This window comes from Ascaphus truei, chromosome 3, assembly GCF_040206685.1.
Source record: "Ascaphus truei isolate aAscTru1 chromosome 3, aAscTru1.hap1, whole genome shotgun sequence".
NCBI lineage: Eukaryota > Metazoa > Chordata > Amphibia > Anura > Ascaphidae > Ascaphus > Ascaphus truei.
This window is the reverse complement of record NC_134485.1, coordinates 19131177-19146641: the sequence shown is the minus strand read 5'-3', so window position 1 is coordinate 19146641 and position 15465 is coordinate 19131177. Positions and strand designations below refer to the sequence as shown.

Below are 15465 nucleotides of genomic sequence, written 5' to 3'. Positions count from 1 at the left end.
TTAATAATATTTACTTAAAACATCTATTATAGATTGTGAGTATAACAGTACATACAAAATCAATCAATAGTAGAACGATATGCACATAAACTCCTTGGTACACTCAGATTTGATAATATTGTTTACTGAGATAGGAAGCAAATGGCGTAATTCAGTGTTGATGGGAATACAGTACCATCAGGGAGCCAGAGCAAAATACACAATAATACACCTAATGAATATTGAGATGGAAAGTAGACTGAATGAGGAGCTTGATCAATGCTAACTTTAGTAACAGTAGGTGCAGATAATAAATGGATACATTATACCATATCTCCCCTTTTGTAAAGCCAAAGGGGGAAGAAAAGAAGGTAGGAGCAATATGCTACCTTCCAATATATATATTGGTGCAAGTGAAGAGAAAGAAATTATCACAATGTGGCGCTCAAAAATAATTAGTGCATTTAGATTGGTGAATCTGATACATATCAGTGCAATTTGTGCTCGTGAGAATTAAATGATACTATGTATACAAATGAATTGTTGATTGCAGCTGTCACCCAATGTTGGATTGCTTTCTCAATCCCGTACAGTTTTCAAAGGTCCATGGTCGTAGGGAAGCGCAAACGTATGTGGAAAGAAAGAACAAATATCTAATAGTGCAGTATTGTCAAATATGAGTTGGATACTCACAAGTGTGAGGAGGTCTAGATACACGTAAAGGTATCTTTGGATGGTGAATCATAGACCGCAATCAGGTTGAAGATGGCATCGGAATATGTACATCCACTTGTACCTTTCATATAATGAGAAAGAGGACCGGACTCCTGATGAAACCAAATATTGTGAAATGCGTAGAGTGACGCTTCACGCAGTCGACCGGAAACCCTTGGATCCGCTGACACGCAACATGCGGAGTCCCCTAGACGGAGCCGCAAGGTGTGTGTTTGGCGGGAAAATCGTACCAAGGAAGACAACAACTGCTCCACGTTACAGCAGCCAGTGACGATCGCGTTGATCAAATTGCCTGTACCATACCTATACCATGTGAGTGTATACATCCTATACTTACCTATATAAAGTATTATAGTCTGCACTATGTCCGGTCCTCTTTCTCATTATATGAAATGTACAAGTGGATGTACATATTCCGATGCCATCTTCTACCTGATTGCGGTCTATGATTCACCATCCAAAGATACCTTTACGTGTATCTAGACCTCCTCACACTTGAGTATCCAACTCATAAGAACTAAGAAGAATACATTCGTATATACATTTGACAATACTGCAATATATATATATATATATATATATATATATATATATATATATTTATATATATATATATATATGTGTGTGTGTAGGGTGTAGGCGAGGTATAGGTTGTAAAAATACCCCTAAATAGAAAGCCAAAGCAGCACAACCCTGCGCAAGCAGAGATAGCAAACGCTGTAAAGGATGGCTCAATGTACAGTATGCTGCCTTGCAGTATATATAGGGTGTAGGCAAGTTGAGCTATAAGGGATGGCTCAGTATACTGTGAGTCCAAACTGACAGTCTACAATGAATTAGAGCTGACACAGGCCATCAAATATACCAGAAATACTTGCTATAGCCTACTTGAACCATACAGCATAGAGTAACTCTAATGACCTCAGAAATCTTCTATCTTAATATAATGATATGATATAATATAATCGCTCAAAAAAATTCCCTGACAAAGCTCGATAGCTGGAGGGAACCGTGCGTAGGGCACGCAATGACGTCATCAGCTTCCGTTATGGAGCTGTGTTAGCTCTCAGTATAACGAGTATTTCAGTGTTTGGAGCATTATGAGCGATTATATATATATATACAGTATATATTGTGCCCAAACCACGTTGCAGTCTCTTTAAGTCCTAATTTAAGGCAGGAAACACTGTATTTCTTTATTTACAGAGATTAAATCATATGATAACAGGCCCACCGGCCCTTTAAGTCAAACAAATCATCAAATAAAATACCTATTCCCGTTAGGGAAACTAACTCAACTTGGCTTCAGCCCTTTCTAACCACAGCTGAACAAACTATACTGGTTCCCAGCTTAAGACATGCCCTGTATACAGTCTCTGCACACAATAGTAATAGTAATAGTCTTTATCTGTTAGTCCATTGAAGCAGACATCCCCACTTCAGCACGGTCTCTCCTCCTTTCCTTCCTTAGGGGAACTCGGCCCCATGTGAGCTCAGAGAAACTCTCCTCTGTAGATCCACTGTCAAGGGCTGTGCCAGACTTCCTTCTTTAGCTGGGGAGCACTTCCCTGTCTCCTTCTCTGGGACAGCAATCTTTCACAATGTGTCTCTCACACATGGCAGCTCTCTGTAGTCACTTCCTGACAATTAAAAACTCCATCAGCAATGAGGAGTTCAGCCTTCTCAATTAGGCATCAGCTGAACTAGCTACTTCTAAGGAGGATTAACCCTCTGAGAGCTGAAAAGGTCCCTTACTGCACTGTTCCAGCATATATATATATATATATATATATATATATATATATATACACACACACACATTTTGTCTTTGTTAGCGCACACCTTTTATTTCCCATCTGTCTTTCCTTTAGACATGAAGCCATTAAACATCCCAAATTAAAGTATGTAGGTGTAGTTTTTAATGTTACTAACAAAGTAATTTAAATAACTGAAACTGTACTTAAATAAGTATGCACTTATTTATTGATATCTATTTCAGGAAAACACTCCAGGAGATCTAAAGGTAACACAATGTCTAACAACAGTCCGAAGGTGGATGTGAATGGAAGTACTCAGGTATCGTTACCTTCAAGGCATTTTATTGGGTGTTTTTTTGCATTGTTCTATCCTCCGGGACAGAGGTGTCACCCAAGAGATTAGAGATTGTAGAAAGAGAAAATGATTGCATTGCGTTAAGGAGCAAATCATCTTGATGATTAGTCTTTTCTGATATGTTTTCTTAGTGTATATCTGGTGTCATTTTATTTAAAAGCGTGTCACTTATTTCTTTGTTATTTTATACCGGTAACACAAATATGGAGCATACGATATCAATTGTGTTCCTGACAAAAAAATGTATCGTGTTTACTATGACTTTGGGTGTACTTCAATATGCGCAATATATTCAATATGACTTTGGGTGTAATTCAATATACTGTACTTAGAAGCAGCCAATTGCACTGAAATCCGCCCCCCCACCCCCTTTGACTTGAATAGGTGTTTTAAGACAATTGTTGTGGAATATATTGAAACACTCCCTCTGTGTTAGATTATAGGAACTTCTAAAGTGAAGTGCTGCTAATCCATATTTTGAGTCGCCTTTGTGTTTACCCCAAAACAATGGTACTTACAATCCTGATTCTCAATTCAGTTAAGCAAACATGTTTAAATTGATGCACAAAATGAGATAATTGATGCTGTAATCAAAATTAAATTTGACTGTGATAAAGGTATGGGTTCTGTGACAAACGGCTTTCTCAGGGGCTCCGCCGTCTGTCCGGGACTCCTTGAACACGGTCTTTTAGGAGAGGTTAAATGACGAGGCGTAACGTGCTGTTCCTTTAAACAGGCTCCTGCCTGGTTTATAAAGTCCCAGGCTTCTTTTTAACCATCTTTATCTTATAGATTAGTTTAGGTGTAATTTAGAGTGCTACTAAGGGGATTGTCTTTGTTCTTTTCATCTGTGTGTCTTATATATATATATATATATATATATATATATATATATATATATATATATATATATATATCAGTAAAGTGGTGAACACACTAGACATTGTGCTCTGAAAGAAATTCACTTAAATGCACACCACTAGCAATTTTAAAATATAACTTTTAATAATATTTACTTAAAACATCTATTATAGATTGTGAGTATAACAGTACATACAAAATCAATCAATAGTAGAACGATATGCACATAAACTCCTTGGTACACTCAGATTTGATAATATTGTTTACTGAGATAGGAAGCAAATGGCGTAATTCAGTGTTGATGGGAATACAGTACCATCAGGGAGCCAGAGCAAAATACACAATAATACACCTAATGAATATTGAGATGGAAAGTAGACTGAATGAGGAGCTTGATCAATGCTAACTTTAGTAACAGTAGGTGCAGATAATAAATGGATACATTATACCATATCTCCCCTTTTGTAAAGCCAAAGGGGGAAGAAAAGAAGGTAGGAGCAATATGCTACCTTCCAATATATATATTGGTGCAAGTGAAGAGAAAGAAATTATCACAATGTGGCGCTCAAAAATAATTAGTGCATTTAGATTGGTGAATCTGATACATATCAGTGCAATTTGTGCTCGTGAGAATTAAATGATACTATGTATACAAATGAATTGTTGATTGCAGCTGTCACCCAATGTTGGATTGCTTTCTCAATCCCGTACAGTTTTCAAAGGTCCATGGTCGTAGGGAAGCGCAAACGTATGTGGAAAGAAAGAACAAATATCTAATAGTGCAGTATTGTCAAATATGAGTTGGATACTCACAAGTGTGAGGAGGTCTAGATACACGTAAAGGTATCTTTGGATGGTGAATCATAGACCGCAATCAGGTTGAAGATGGCATCGGAATATGTACATCCACTTGTACCTTTCATATAATGAGAAAGAGGACCGGACTCCTGATGAAACCAAATATTGTGAAATGCGTAGAGTGACGCTTCACGCAGTCGACCGGAAACCCTTGGATCCGCTGACACGCAACATGCGGAGTCCCCTAGACGGAGCCGCAAGGTGTGTGTTTGGCGGGAAAATCGTACCAAGGAAGACAACAACTGCTCCACGTTACAGCAGCCAGTGACGATCGCGTTGATCAAATTGCCTGTACCATACCTATACCATGTGAGTGTATACATCCTATACTTACCTATATAAAGTATTATAGTCTGCACTATGTCCGGTCCTCTTTCTCATTATATGAAATGTACAAGTGGATGTACATATTCCGATGCCATCTTCTACCTGATTGCGGTCTATGATTCACCATCCAAAGATACCTTTACGTGTATCTAGACCTCCTCACACTTGAGTATCCAACTCATAAGAACTAAGAAGAATACATTCGTATATACATTTGACAATACTGCAATATATATATATATATATATATATATATATATTTATATATATATATATATATGTGTGTGTGTAGGGTGTAGGCGAGGTATAGGTTGTAAAAATACCCCTAAATAGAAAGCCAAAGCAGCACAACCCTGCGCAAGCAGAGATAGCAAACGCTGTAAAGGATGGCTCAATGTACAGTATGCTGCCTTGCAGTATATATAGGGTGTAGGCAAGTTGAGCTATAAGGGATGGCTCAGTATACTGTGAGTCCAAACTGACAGTCTACAATGAATTAGAGCTGACACAGGCCATCAAATATACCAGAAATACTTGCTATAGCCTACTTGAACCATACAGCATAGAGTAACTCTAATGACCTCAGAAATCTTCTATCTTAATATAATGATATGATATAATATAATCGCTCAAAAAAATTCCCTGACAAAGCTCGATAGCTGGAGGGAACCGTGCGTAGGGCACGCAATGACGTCATCAGCTTCCGTTATGGAGCTGTGTTAGCTCTCAGTATAACGAGTATTTCAGTGTTTGGAGCATTATGAGCGATTATATATATATATACAGTATATATTGTGCCCAAACCACGTTGCAGTCTCTTTAAGTCCTAATTTAAGGCAGGAAACACTGTATTTCTTTATTTACAGAGATTAAATCATATGATAACAGGCCCACCGGCCCTTTAAGTCAAACAAATCATCAAATAAAATACCTATTCCCGTTAGGGAAACTAACTCAACTTGGCTTCAGCCCTTTCTAACCACAGCTGAACAAACTATACTGGTTCCCAGCTTAAGACATGCCCTGTATACAGTCTCTGCACACAATAGTAATAGTAATAGTCTTTATCTGTTAGTCCATTGAAGCAGACATCCCCACTTCAGCACGGTCTCTCCTCCTTTCCTTCCTTAGGGGAACTCGGCCCCATGTGAGCTCAGAGAAACTCTCCTCTGTAGATCCACTGTCAAGGGCTGTGCCAGACTTCCTTCTTTAGCTGGGGAGCACTTCCCTGTCTCCTTCTCTGGGACAGCAATCTTTCACAATGTGTCTCTCACACATGGCAGCTCTCTGTAGTCACTTCCTGACAATTAAAAACTCCATCAGCAATGAGGAGTTCAGCCTTCTCAATTAGGCATCAGCTGAACTAGCTACTTCTAAGGAGGATTAACCCTCTGAGAGCTGAAAAGGTCCCTTACTGCACTGTTCCAGCATATATATATATATATATATATATATATATATATATATATATATACACACACACACATTTTGTCTTTGTTAGCGCACACCTTTTATTTCCCATCTGTCTTTCCTTTAGACATGAAGCCATTAAACATCCCAAATTAAAGTATGTAGGTGTAGTTTTTAATGTTACTAACAAAGTAATTTAAATAACTGAAACTGTACTTAAATAAGTATGCACTTATTTATTGATATCTATTTCAGGAAAACACTCCAGGAGATCTAAAGGTAACACAATGTCTAACAACAGTCCGAAGGTGGATGTGAATGGAAGTACTCAGGTATCGTTACCTTCAAGGCATTTTATTGGGTGTTTTTTTGCATTGTTCTATCCTCCGGGACAGAGGTGTCACCCAAGAGATTAGAGATTGTAGAAAGAGAAAATGATTGCATTGCGTTAAGGAGCAAATCATCTTGATGATTAGTCTTTTCTGATATGTTTTCTTAGTGTATATCTGGTGTCATTTTATTTAAAAGCGTGTCACTTATTTCTTTGTTATTTTATACCGGTAACACAAATATGGAGCATACGATATCAATTGTGTTCCTGACAAAAAAATGTATCGTGTTTACTATGACTTTGGGTGTACTTCAATATGCGCAATATATTCAATATGACTTTGGGTGTAATTCAATATACTGTACTTAGAAGCAGCCAATTGCACTGAAATCCGCCCCCCCACCCCCTTTGACTTGAATAGGTGTTTTAAGACAATTGTTGTGGAATATATTGAAACACTCCCTCTGTGTTAGATTATAGGAACTTCTAAAGTGAAGTGCTGCTAATCCATATTTTGAGTCGCCTTTGTGTTTACCCCAAAACAATGGTACTTACAATCCTGATTCTCAATTCAGTTAAGCAAACATGTTTAAATTGATGCACAAAATGAGATAATTGATGCTGTAATCAAAATTAAATTTGACTGTGATAAAGGTATGGGTTCTGTGACAAACGGCTTTCTCAGGGGCTCCGCCGTCTGTCCGGGACTCCTTGAACACGGTCTTTTAGGAGAGGTTAAATGACGAGGCGTAACGTGCTGTTCCTTTAAACAGGCTCCTGCCTGGTTTATAAAGTCCCAGGCACTGAGACTGCCACACTGAATACAAAAGCAAAACACAAGCAAAACAAAACCCTGCTCATCTGAGCAATAACTTAACCGAAGTTCACCCTGACTGGGGTTGGGGCGGCTTGCCCGCTTCCAACAAACAAAAATAAGTAACTTTACAATTTGAAAAAGGAACAGAATGATTTAACCTATTTGGGGAGAGGGTTTTCCCCTTTCTGCTTCCAGCAGCATTCCTGCCTCCAGTCTCTTGGGGAGAGGAACCAGGAAATCAGCCTTAAATACCTGATTTCTATCTAGCAGGACAGGTGACAGAAATCAGGTAGCAGACAAACTCTGGTCTGGATCCCTCATCCCTCAGTTCTAGCAACTGCCAAACTGTGGGATGGAGTGCATGCATTCTGCGGCTGCACTTTCCAGCCTAAACAGGATAGAAGCTGTCCAGTATCCTGGGAGCCCTATATATGGAATTTATTACCAACCCCTGGTTTCTGTCACAGTTCATATAGCATTTCTGACCCAAGTCAAGGTTAGCCCTCAGGATGGGCGACATTTGCACGTCCAGAATTCGAAAGCTTCGGAAATTGGAACTGACAGAGAGATAAGCCTGAACAAGGGTTAGTATCTGCAATTAGACAACTGGACACAAATAAACCAAAACATATTTCTGCCTCAAATTTGGATTCCTACTCCTGGCTCACTGTGCAATTGAAGGTCAAAGGTCAGGGGTGGGAGTAGGTCAATTACTGTCCTCCAAAACTCCCCCTCTGTGGGTTCCTACCTCCTGTTGCAGCTGTTGGGACCACAGGTGCTACTGTATTGTGCTGGCCATGCCACCGCTGACACCAGAATAAATCAGCAGAGTAAGCGGGACACTGGATGCTTTGTAGCTGCAATTAAACCCCAAAGACCCTACTGAAGCACTTTATGAGGTAGGGACTCACCCCCTATTTCACTTTATTGTTCCCCCATGTCACTCTTGCCCACCACCAACATACATATTTGTGTGTATAACGTATTTAAGTTGTGGTTGAAACCTATTCCAGCTTTAACCAGCCTCACACTGATGAGACCCAAAAGGTCGAAACAGCTGTCTGTGTGTCCTGCTTTTCCCCATTATCTCTTAGCATACAATGCTTACACTGCAGCCAGGGATTCTGGGAAATTACATGCAAGTGACCATACAGTGTCACCTTTTGCTTCTTATCCATTTTAGCATGGAGCCTTATGTGTATGGCTGCTATATTACACAGCTTTTCAGCACATTCTGGGTTAAAGACATGCATAGTCAGTAACCCTGCTGTGTGTCACTCCTGAGGAAGCCACGCACCCTATTGGCAAAACGCGTAGAGTGGGAGCCGCCCAGAGGAGGAGAGACGCAGTGCCAGAGATTGCTGACCCACAACCAGAAGTGACGGATCGCGGCTAACCGGAAGTGATGTATCGGAGCTAGCCGGAGGTGACGACACAGCCCACCCGAAAGGGATCTCCAGGAGGAGAACGGAGCGGCGTCTTACCAGCTGACGGGACCAGCACACCCCAGAGGGATCTCAGGAGGTGGCGGATCATACGCAGCAGTGTCCGATCGCAGGTCCATAAACCGGTGGTGGTGGGTGAGCCAGAAGATAACAGCTATCTCCACTCGGTCACATTATTGTGATACATGCATGGTTTAATTGTTTTTATTGTAAGTGTTCATTTTTAAATCCCATAAAATCACACATTTTTTAAGATTGGTCTGCACTATGGATATCTTTTCTCTTTTACATACACAGCTGCTTTGCTGAGAGGGGAGGTCTCCATTGTTCAATTGGATGAGAAGTCCTTCCTGCTAAGACCACTGTGTCACACTGCCCATTTTTGACTTACATCTTGTAAGTAGGCCAAACATACGAGCCAAGACTAACAACTTAATTAAACCACGAGCTATTAAATTGTTTGCACTTAGATTGTATTTTGTTTTATCTCCCTTATATGCTCCCCCTGGATTGCAAACGGATATTAGACAGGATGTGCCAGTTTCTATGGATGCTATGCTTGATGCATCCTGAAGCCGTGGTAAACGTACTAACAAAGTTGCATTGATCTTGTGCAAGATTTTTGCGTGTGGCTTAAGGAGTGTCTCTCTGTCAGTCCGTCTCACTTTCATGAGGGCATCTTCTATGTCACAAGGGCTATAACCCTCTCATGAAAACACATCGCCATGTTAAGGAGTGCTATCTCTACTTCGTCCGGGTTGCTAGTGATCCTTTTGGCCCGAAGACGTTGGGGAAAAGAGAGTCCTTTCTTAAGCGGCACAGGGTGGTGACTAGTTGTGTACAGCAGCGTGTTTCTGTCTGTTTCTTTATGAAAAAGTCTGGTGGCAAGGCCTCACTGTGTTTTGTAGACGGTAGTATCTAAGAAAGTTATTTCCTTAGTGCTAAATTGCACTGAAAAGTGAATTGTAGATGGAATGTTGGTCAGATGTTGAATAAATTCAAGGAGAGCGGACTCTGGGCCTTCCCACACGATGAATATGTCGTCTATGTAGCGCAAGCATTTTTTAATACAATGCACATTAGGAGCATCATGCAGAACATGAGTGTGCTCATAGACGTCCATAAACAAATTAGCATAGGAGGGCACCATGTTGGAGCCCATAGCGGTGCCCATGAGCTGTAAGTAGTGGCTCCTCTCGAATCTGAAATAATTTTTATTCAAGATGACTTCCATGAGCAACAGTAGGTATTCTGTAGGTGGACCCGTATGTAGTGTGTGGGCATTGAACTTGACTCTGTTGGCATCCAGACCCTCCATGTGATGGATATTCGTATACAAGCTGGCATCATCCAAGGTTATAGGAGGGAATGAGAAAGGATCCCTAAATGATGCACTCAACTCTACTAAATACAAAAATAATAAATTGTTTATTAATATAAATTCAGTAAACATAGAAGAAGTAAAACCTAAAGCGATGTGCTGAAGAAATCCTGTGTATGGATTTCTATTATGGTCAAATGGCATAGGTAATGTAAACCTTTAAGAGGCCATTCATGCTTGATGTAACTTTGCAAATAGCTGTAAAATGTGACAAATAACGCCTTCACATAATTACACTGTATACAGCTACTGTGATAGGTCCCTTTGGGGTTATGACATGAATATACATGAATCATGTGCCTGTGCAGTGATCAGATAAATAGTATCAGATGACACTAGCTTAATTGACACTGTGTAGCAATATCCTCAGAGTGTGCCTGTGTATTTCACATGTCATTGTTGCCTGCACAGATAAGCTCAGTGAAACAATGCCATGTGAAATACACAGGCACACTATGAGGATATTGCTACATAGTGATAATTAAGCTAGTGTCACCTGATACTATTGTATCTGATCACTGCACAGGATTCATGTATATTCATGTCATAACCCCAAAGGGACCTATCACAGTAGCTGTATACAGTGTAATTATGTGAAGGCATTATTTGTCACATTTTACATCTATTTGCAAAGTTACCTCAAGCATGAATAGCTACTTACAGTAAAGGTTTACATTACCTATGCCATTTGACCATAATAGAAATCCATACACAGGATTTCTTCAGCACATCGCTTTAGGTTTTACTTCTTCTATGTTTACTGAATTTATATTAATAAACAATTTATTATTTTTGTATTTAGTAGAGTTGAGTGCATCATTTAGGGATCCTTTCTCTTTCCCTCCTATACATATGCATTATCCCTGGTAGCACCTCTCTAGAAAGTAATTTACTCCTAGCTGAGCAGGATTCCCCCCCCCCCATCTTGCATCATCCAAGGTTACCAGAATGCAATCTGTTATTTCGATTTGAAGATTATTGGTCTGCAAAATGAAATCTGTGTATATACATTATATATATATATATATATATATATATATATATATATATATATATATATATATATACAGAGGCAGATGGCACTCGCAAAAAGAGTGGAAAACAGGTGCTAATCCCATATAGTAATTAATAAAAATAGAGATTCCTTACCAGGCAGACCAGGAGTCCAAGACCACACAGCAAGAAACGAGACAGCACTCAGAGTAGATAGCAAAAAATGATGTATTCAAAATAGGCACATACAACCGACGTTTCGGTCCTTAACAGGACCTTTCTCAATGGAGTGCTCACCCCTAAGTGACAAAACCCACCATTAAATACCCACACCCACACCAAATGCAAGCAGTGATAGGCTAGCAGCCTGCCCCTCCTCTCTAGGATCAGCTGAAAACAACTATAACCAAAATGAGCTAAATGACGTCATCGCTATGCAACCAACGAGACACGGAGCGTCTATTAGGGGAACCCTCAAGGCAGAGACTAATGCGCATGCGTTTGTTTACAAAATCGGGCGTAATAGAGTATGTGTAAATGACTGCTGGTTAGGTATAGCCCCAAACGCCAAGACAAAGCGTCTAGTGTTGTTATGGCGATTCCACGAAGCAGAGGCCATTGCGCATGTGTGCGCTGTTGGACTAGAACACGGAGCGCGAGAGGGAAACCTTTACGTATGCATGCAGGGACCGAACCTGAGCATCTAGTGTAGTCATGGCGATTCCTCAAAGAAGAGGTCACTGTGCATGTGTGCGCTGATAGTCTAAAGCACAGAGCGCAGGAGGGCAACCAATGCGCATGCGTGCAATGAAAGAAATGAGCACGTAATAGCCAGAGCAACTGGCTGGGTGATAAATCAGCCAAAACGCACAGCTAAAGGGAAGACGGCACGCATGAGTGAACAGAAGATGCCAACAATACTAATGCATCCTGAAGGGGCACAGAGAAATGTGTAAACACCAAGGTGCTATATAATAAATACAGACAGTATATGAGAACCATGGGTGTGTAGGCAAGGAGGGAAAGGGAAGGAGGGGATGAGAGGCAGCATACAGTGGGACCAAGACAAAGGGAAGTACAACCGGATAACGGAAAAGGGGAAAGGTAGGAAATGATGGAAAGATACCAGGAAACAGTAATAATAAACAAAGGAATATTACACAATAAAGACCAATGGATATACTCAGGGCCATGACAAATACAATGACAGAGGAATACAGGGGAGACAGAGATACTAATCAGGACCACATGCCAAAAATTCAAGAAAATCTGTTAAAGTTGAAATAATTAAATAAAGCATCCAAGTCTGAAGTCCTCATTCAAGCCATAAGGTGACAATGTCCTCAGATCGTGAATGGCTTTGGCCTCCAATTGTAGCAGTAGTCTGTTGCGGTCCCCACCACGGGTTGATAAGTTTGCTTGTACAATCGGCATACATTTCAGCGACGAAAGGCTATGACGATGTTGTTTGAAATGTCTTGCCACAGGGAGGAGTTTAAGGTCGTCATCAGCATTTTGGTCCAAAAGTGCCTTACGGATTGTTGACCTGTGCACAGCCATGCGTTCTTTTAACCTGCGGCTTGTTTTGCCTATATAATAAAGGCCACATGAACATTTGATGAAATAGACAACAAATCTCGACTCACAGGTCATAGCAGTCTTAATGCCAATGGGTTTCCCACTATGTGGATGCGCAAAGGACTGGCCAGTCTGTAGGAAACCACAGTTGATGCACCCATGGCATTTGTAGACACCAGGTTTTCGCTGAAGCCATGTTGTAGCATTGGCATATTTGGTAGTCGGATCAGCCTGCACAAACATATCCCTCAAGTTCCTTCCACGGCGGTAGCACATCCTGGGGGGTGTCTGACAGATGTTACCAATTCTAGGATCATTGGCTAGAATGTTCCAATTCCTTTTAATACTACGTTTAATAACATTGGAAGAGGTAGTATAAGTACTGCTGATGTTGATTGACTTGTTATCAATTATTTCAGTGGATGGTAAGAGCAGGGAACCCCTATCAACTGCCCGTACCTTAGTAAGGGCCACATTAACTTCCGATCTTGAGTATCCCCTATCCAGAAACCTCTTGGCCATCTTCCATAATGCGTCCTCGACCAGCGTTGGGTCACTAGTAATGCGTTTGACCCGTAGCATCTGAGAGAATGGGAGCCCTCGTTTCAGTGACTCCGGATGGTGACTCAAAGCACACAGAAGTGTGTTTCTGTCTGTAGGTTTTTGAATAATCTCAGTCGCTGGTCTACCCTCTTTTTTATAGACCACTGTGTCTAGGAAGGGAATACGATCCATGCTGTAATTAACAGTGAACCGTATTGTTGATGGTATCATATTCAAGTGACCGATAAATTGTGTCAGTTCTTCCTCCTGTCCACGCCAAATTAGGAAGATGTCATCAATGTAGCGGGTGTAATGAACAATATTGTTGGAAAAGGAGGCATCGCTAAGTAAATGTAGTTGTTCATAGCTGTCCATGAATAAATTGGCATAAGCCGGGGCCATATTTGAACCCATAGCAGTCCCTGTTTGTTGAAGGAAAAAATCCCGTTTGAACCAGAAGAAGTTCTTATGTAATATGACATCAATCAAGAGAAGAACAAATTCACTCGGAGGCCCATCATATCCATCGAGATTGGAAAAATGGTCCCGAATGGCCTCCAGGCCCTCGACATGTGGGATATTGGTGTAAAGGCTGGAGACATCCATAGTTACCAGGAACATGTCAGAGATGTCATAAGTGATTGTGCCTAGTTTGGTAATAAAGGCCGTGGTATCCTTGACAAATGATGACATCTTCGCAACCATAGGTTGCAACAGGTGGTCCAAAAATTGAGAAAGGGGGTGGCAGAGTGATCCCATTGCTGCAATGATCGGTCTGCCTGGTGGGTTGACGATGGACTTATGCACCTTCGGAAGTACATAGATAACAGGGACTATGGGGTGGTCTTGGGACAAAACAGTAGCGGTTACCTCTGATATCCATGAATTGTTGACTACTAAGCGAATGATAGAGTCTATTTCTTTTTTATAGATAGATGTGGGATCGCATTGTAATTTTTGGTAATGATTGGTATCCATTAATTGTCGCACTATTTCAGCTCTATAGTCGGTATAGTCCATAAGGACAATCCCCCCGCCTTTATCAGCCGGTTTAATGATAATTTTGTCATTAGACTTCAGGGATGCAATGGCCTGTTTCTCTTCAATGGAGAGGTTGGAGAAACTCCTTTTGTGATGCTTGATATTATTCCGTGTGTCTCTACCCAGGAGTCCCATAAAGGTGGTTATACTGGGATTGATCACGATTGGATCAAACGTACTCCTGACCTTGAATTTTGTATCAGCATAAGTCATCTGATTAGCATCAGTAGGTACTGCCTCAGTTCTAGAGAAGAAATCCTTAAGACGTAACTGGCGATCAATTTTGAACATGTCGATCTCCCAGCGAAAAGGGTCCTGTGAGGTGGTCGGAACAAATGACAAGCCCTTCTGGAGAACACTGATCTCCGCGGTTGTAAGGGAGTGTGAGGACAAGTTGTAAATCACTTCTTCCTGGGGTGTCCTCGCTGCTTCTTTGCCTCTCTTTCCAAGGGACCTCTTCTTCCCGGCACCTCTCCTGGTCGCTCTCCCACGCCGGAGTCTGGAATGGGTGGCTTGTGCGTACTCGCTGTGGCCCCGCCTAAAAAAGGATCAGAATGTGTCCCTTCTGGGGCATCCGAGAAGTCGGTGTCACTCGTGTTATTACCAGTGCCTGTTCCAGTACCGGGAGTCTTCTTAAAGCGAGAGTAGGTGGCAAGACATTTCAAACAACATCGTCATAGCCTTTCGTCGCTGAAATGTATGCCGATTGTACAAGCAAACTTATCAACCCGTGGTGGGGACCGCAACAGACTGCTGCTACAATTGGAGGCCAAAGCCATTCATGATCTGAGGACATTGTCACCTTATGGCTTGAATGAGGACTTCAGACTTGGATGCTTTATTTAATTATTTCAACTTTAACAGATTTTCTTGAATTTTTGGCATGTGGTCCTGATTAGTATCTTTGTCTCCCCTGTATTTCTCTGTCATTGTATTTGTCATGGCCCTGAGTATATCCATTGGTCTTTATTGTGTAATATTCCTTTGTTTATTATTACTGTTTCCTGGTATCTTTCCATCATTTCCTACCTTTCCCCTCTTCCCGTTATCCGGT

The 15465-nt window shown here is 41.0% G+C and overlaps 1 protein-coding gene across 3 annotated transcripts in view; it reads left to right on the top strand.

Annotated features, from left to right (window-relative positions):
• LOC142491316 (interferon-induced GTP-binding protein Mx2-like) overlaps positions 1-15465 on the top strand; it is a 62638-nt gene that overhangs the window by 9729 nt on the left and 37444 nt on the right. For 2 of the 3 annotated variants that reach the window (XM_075593704.1, XM_075593703.1), the window contains one exon: positions 6538-6614. In XM_075593704.1, the coding sequence (XP_075449819.1) occupies positions 6570-6614 (45 nt within the window). In that variant the 5' untranslated portion in view covers positions 6538-6569. The remainder of the gene's footprint in view (positions 1-6537; positions 6615-15465) is intronic. The other variant, XM_075593705.1, reaches the window with a different exon arrangement.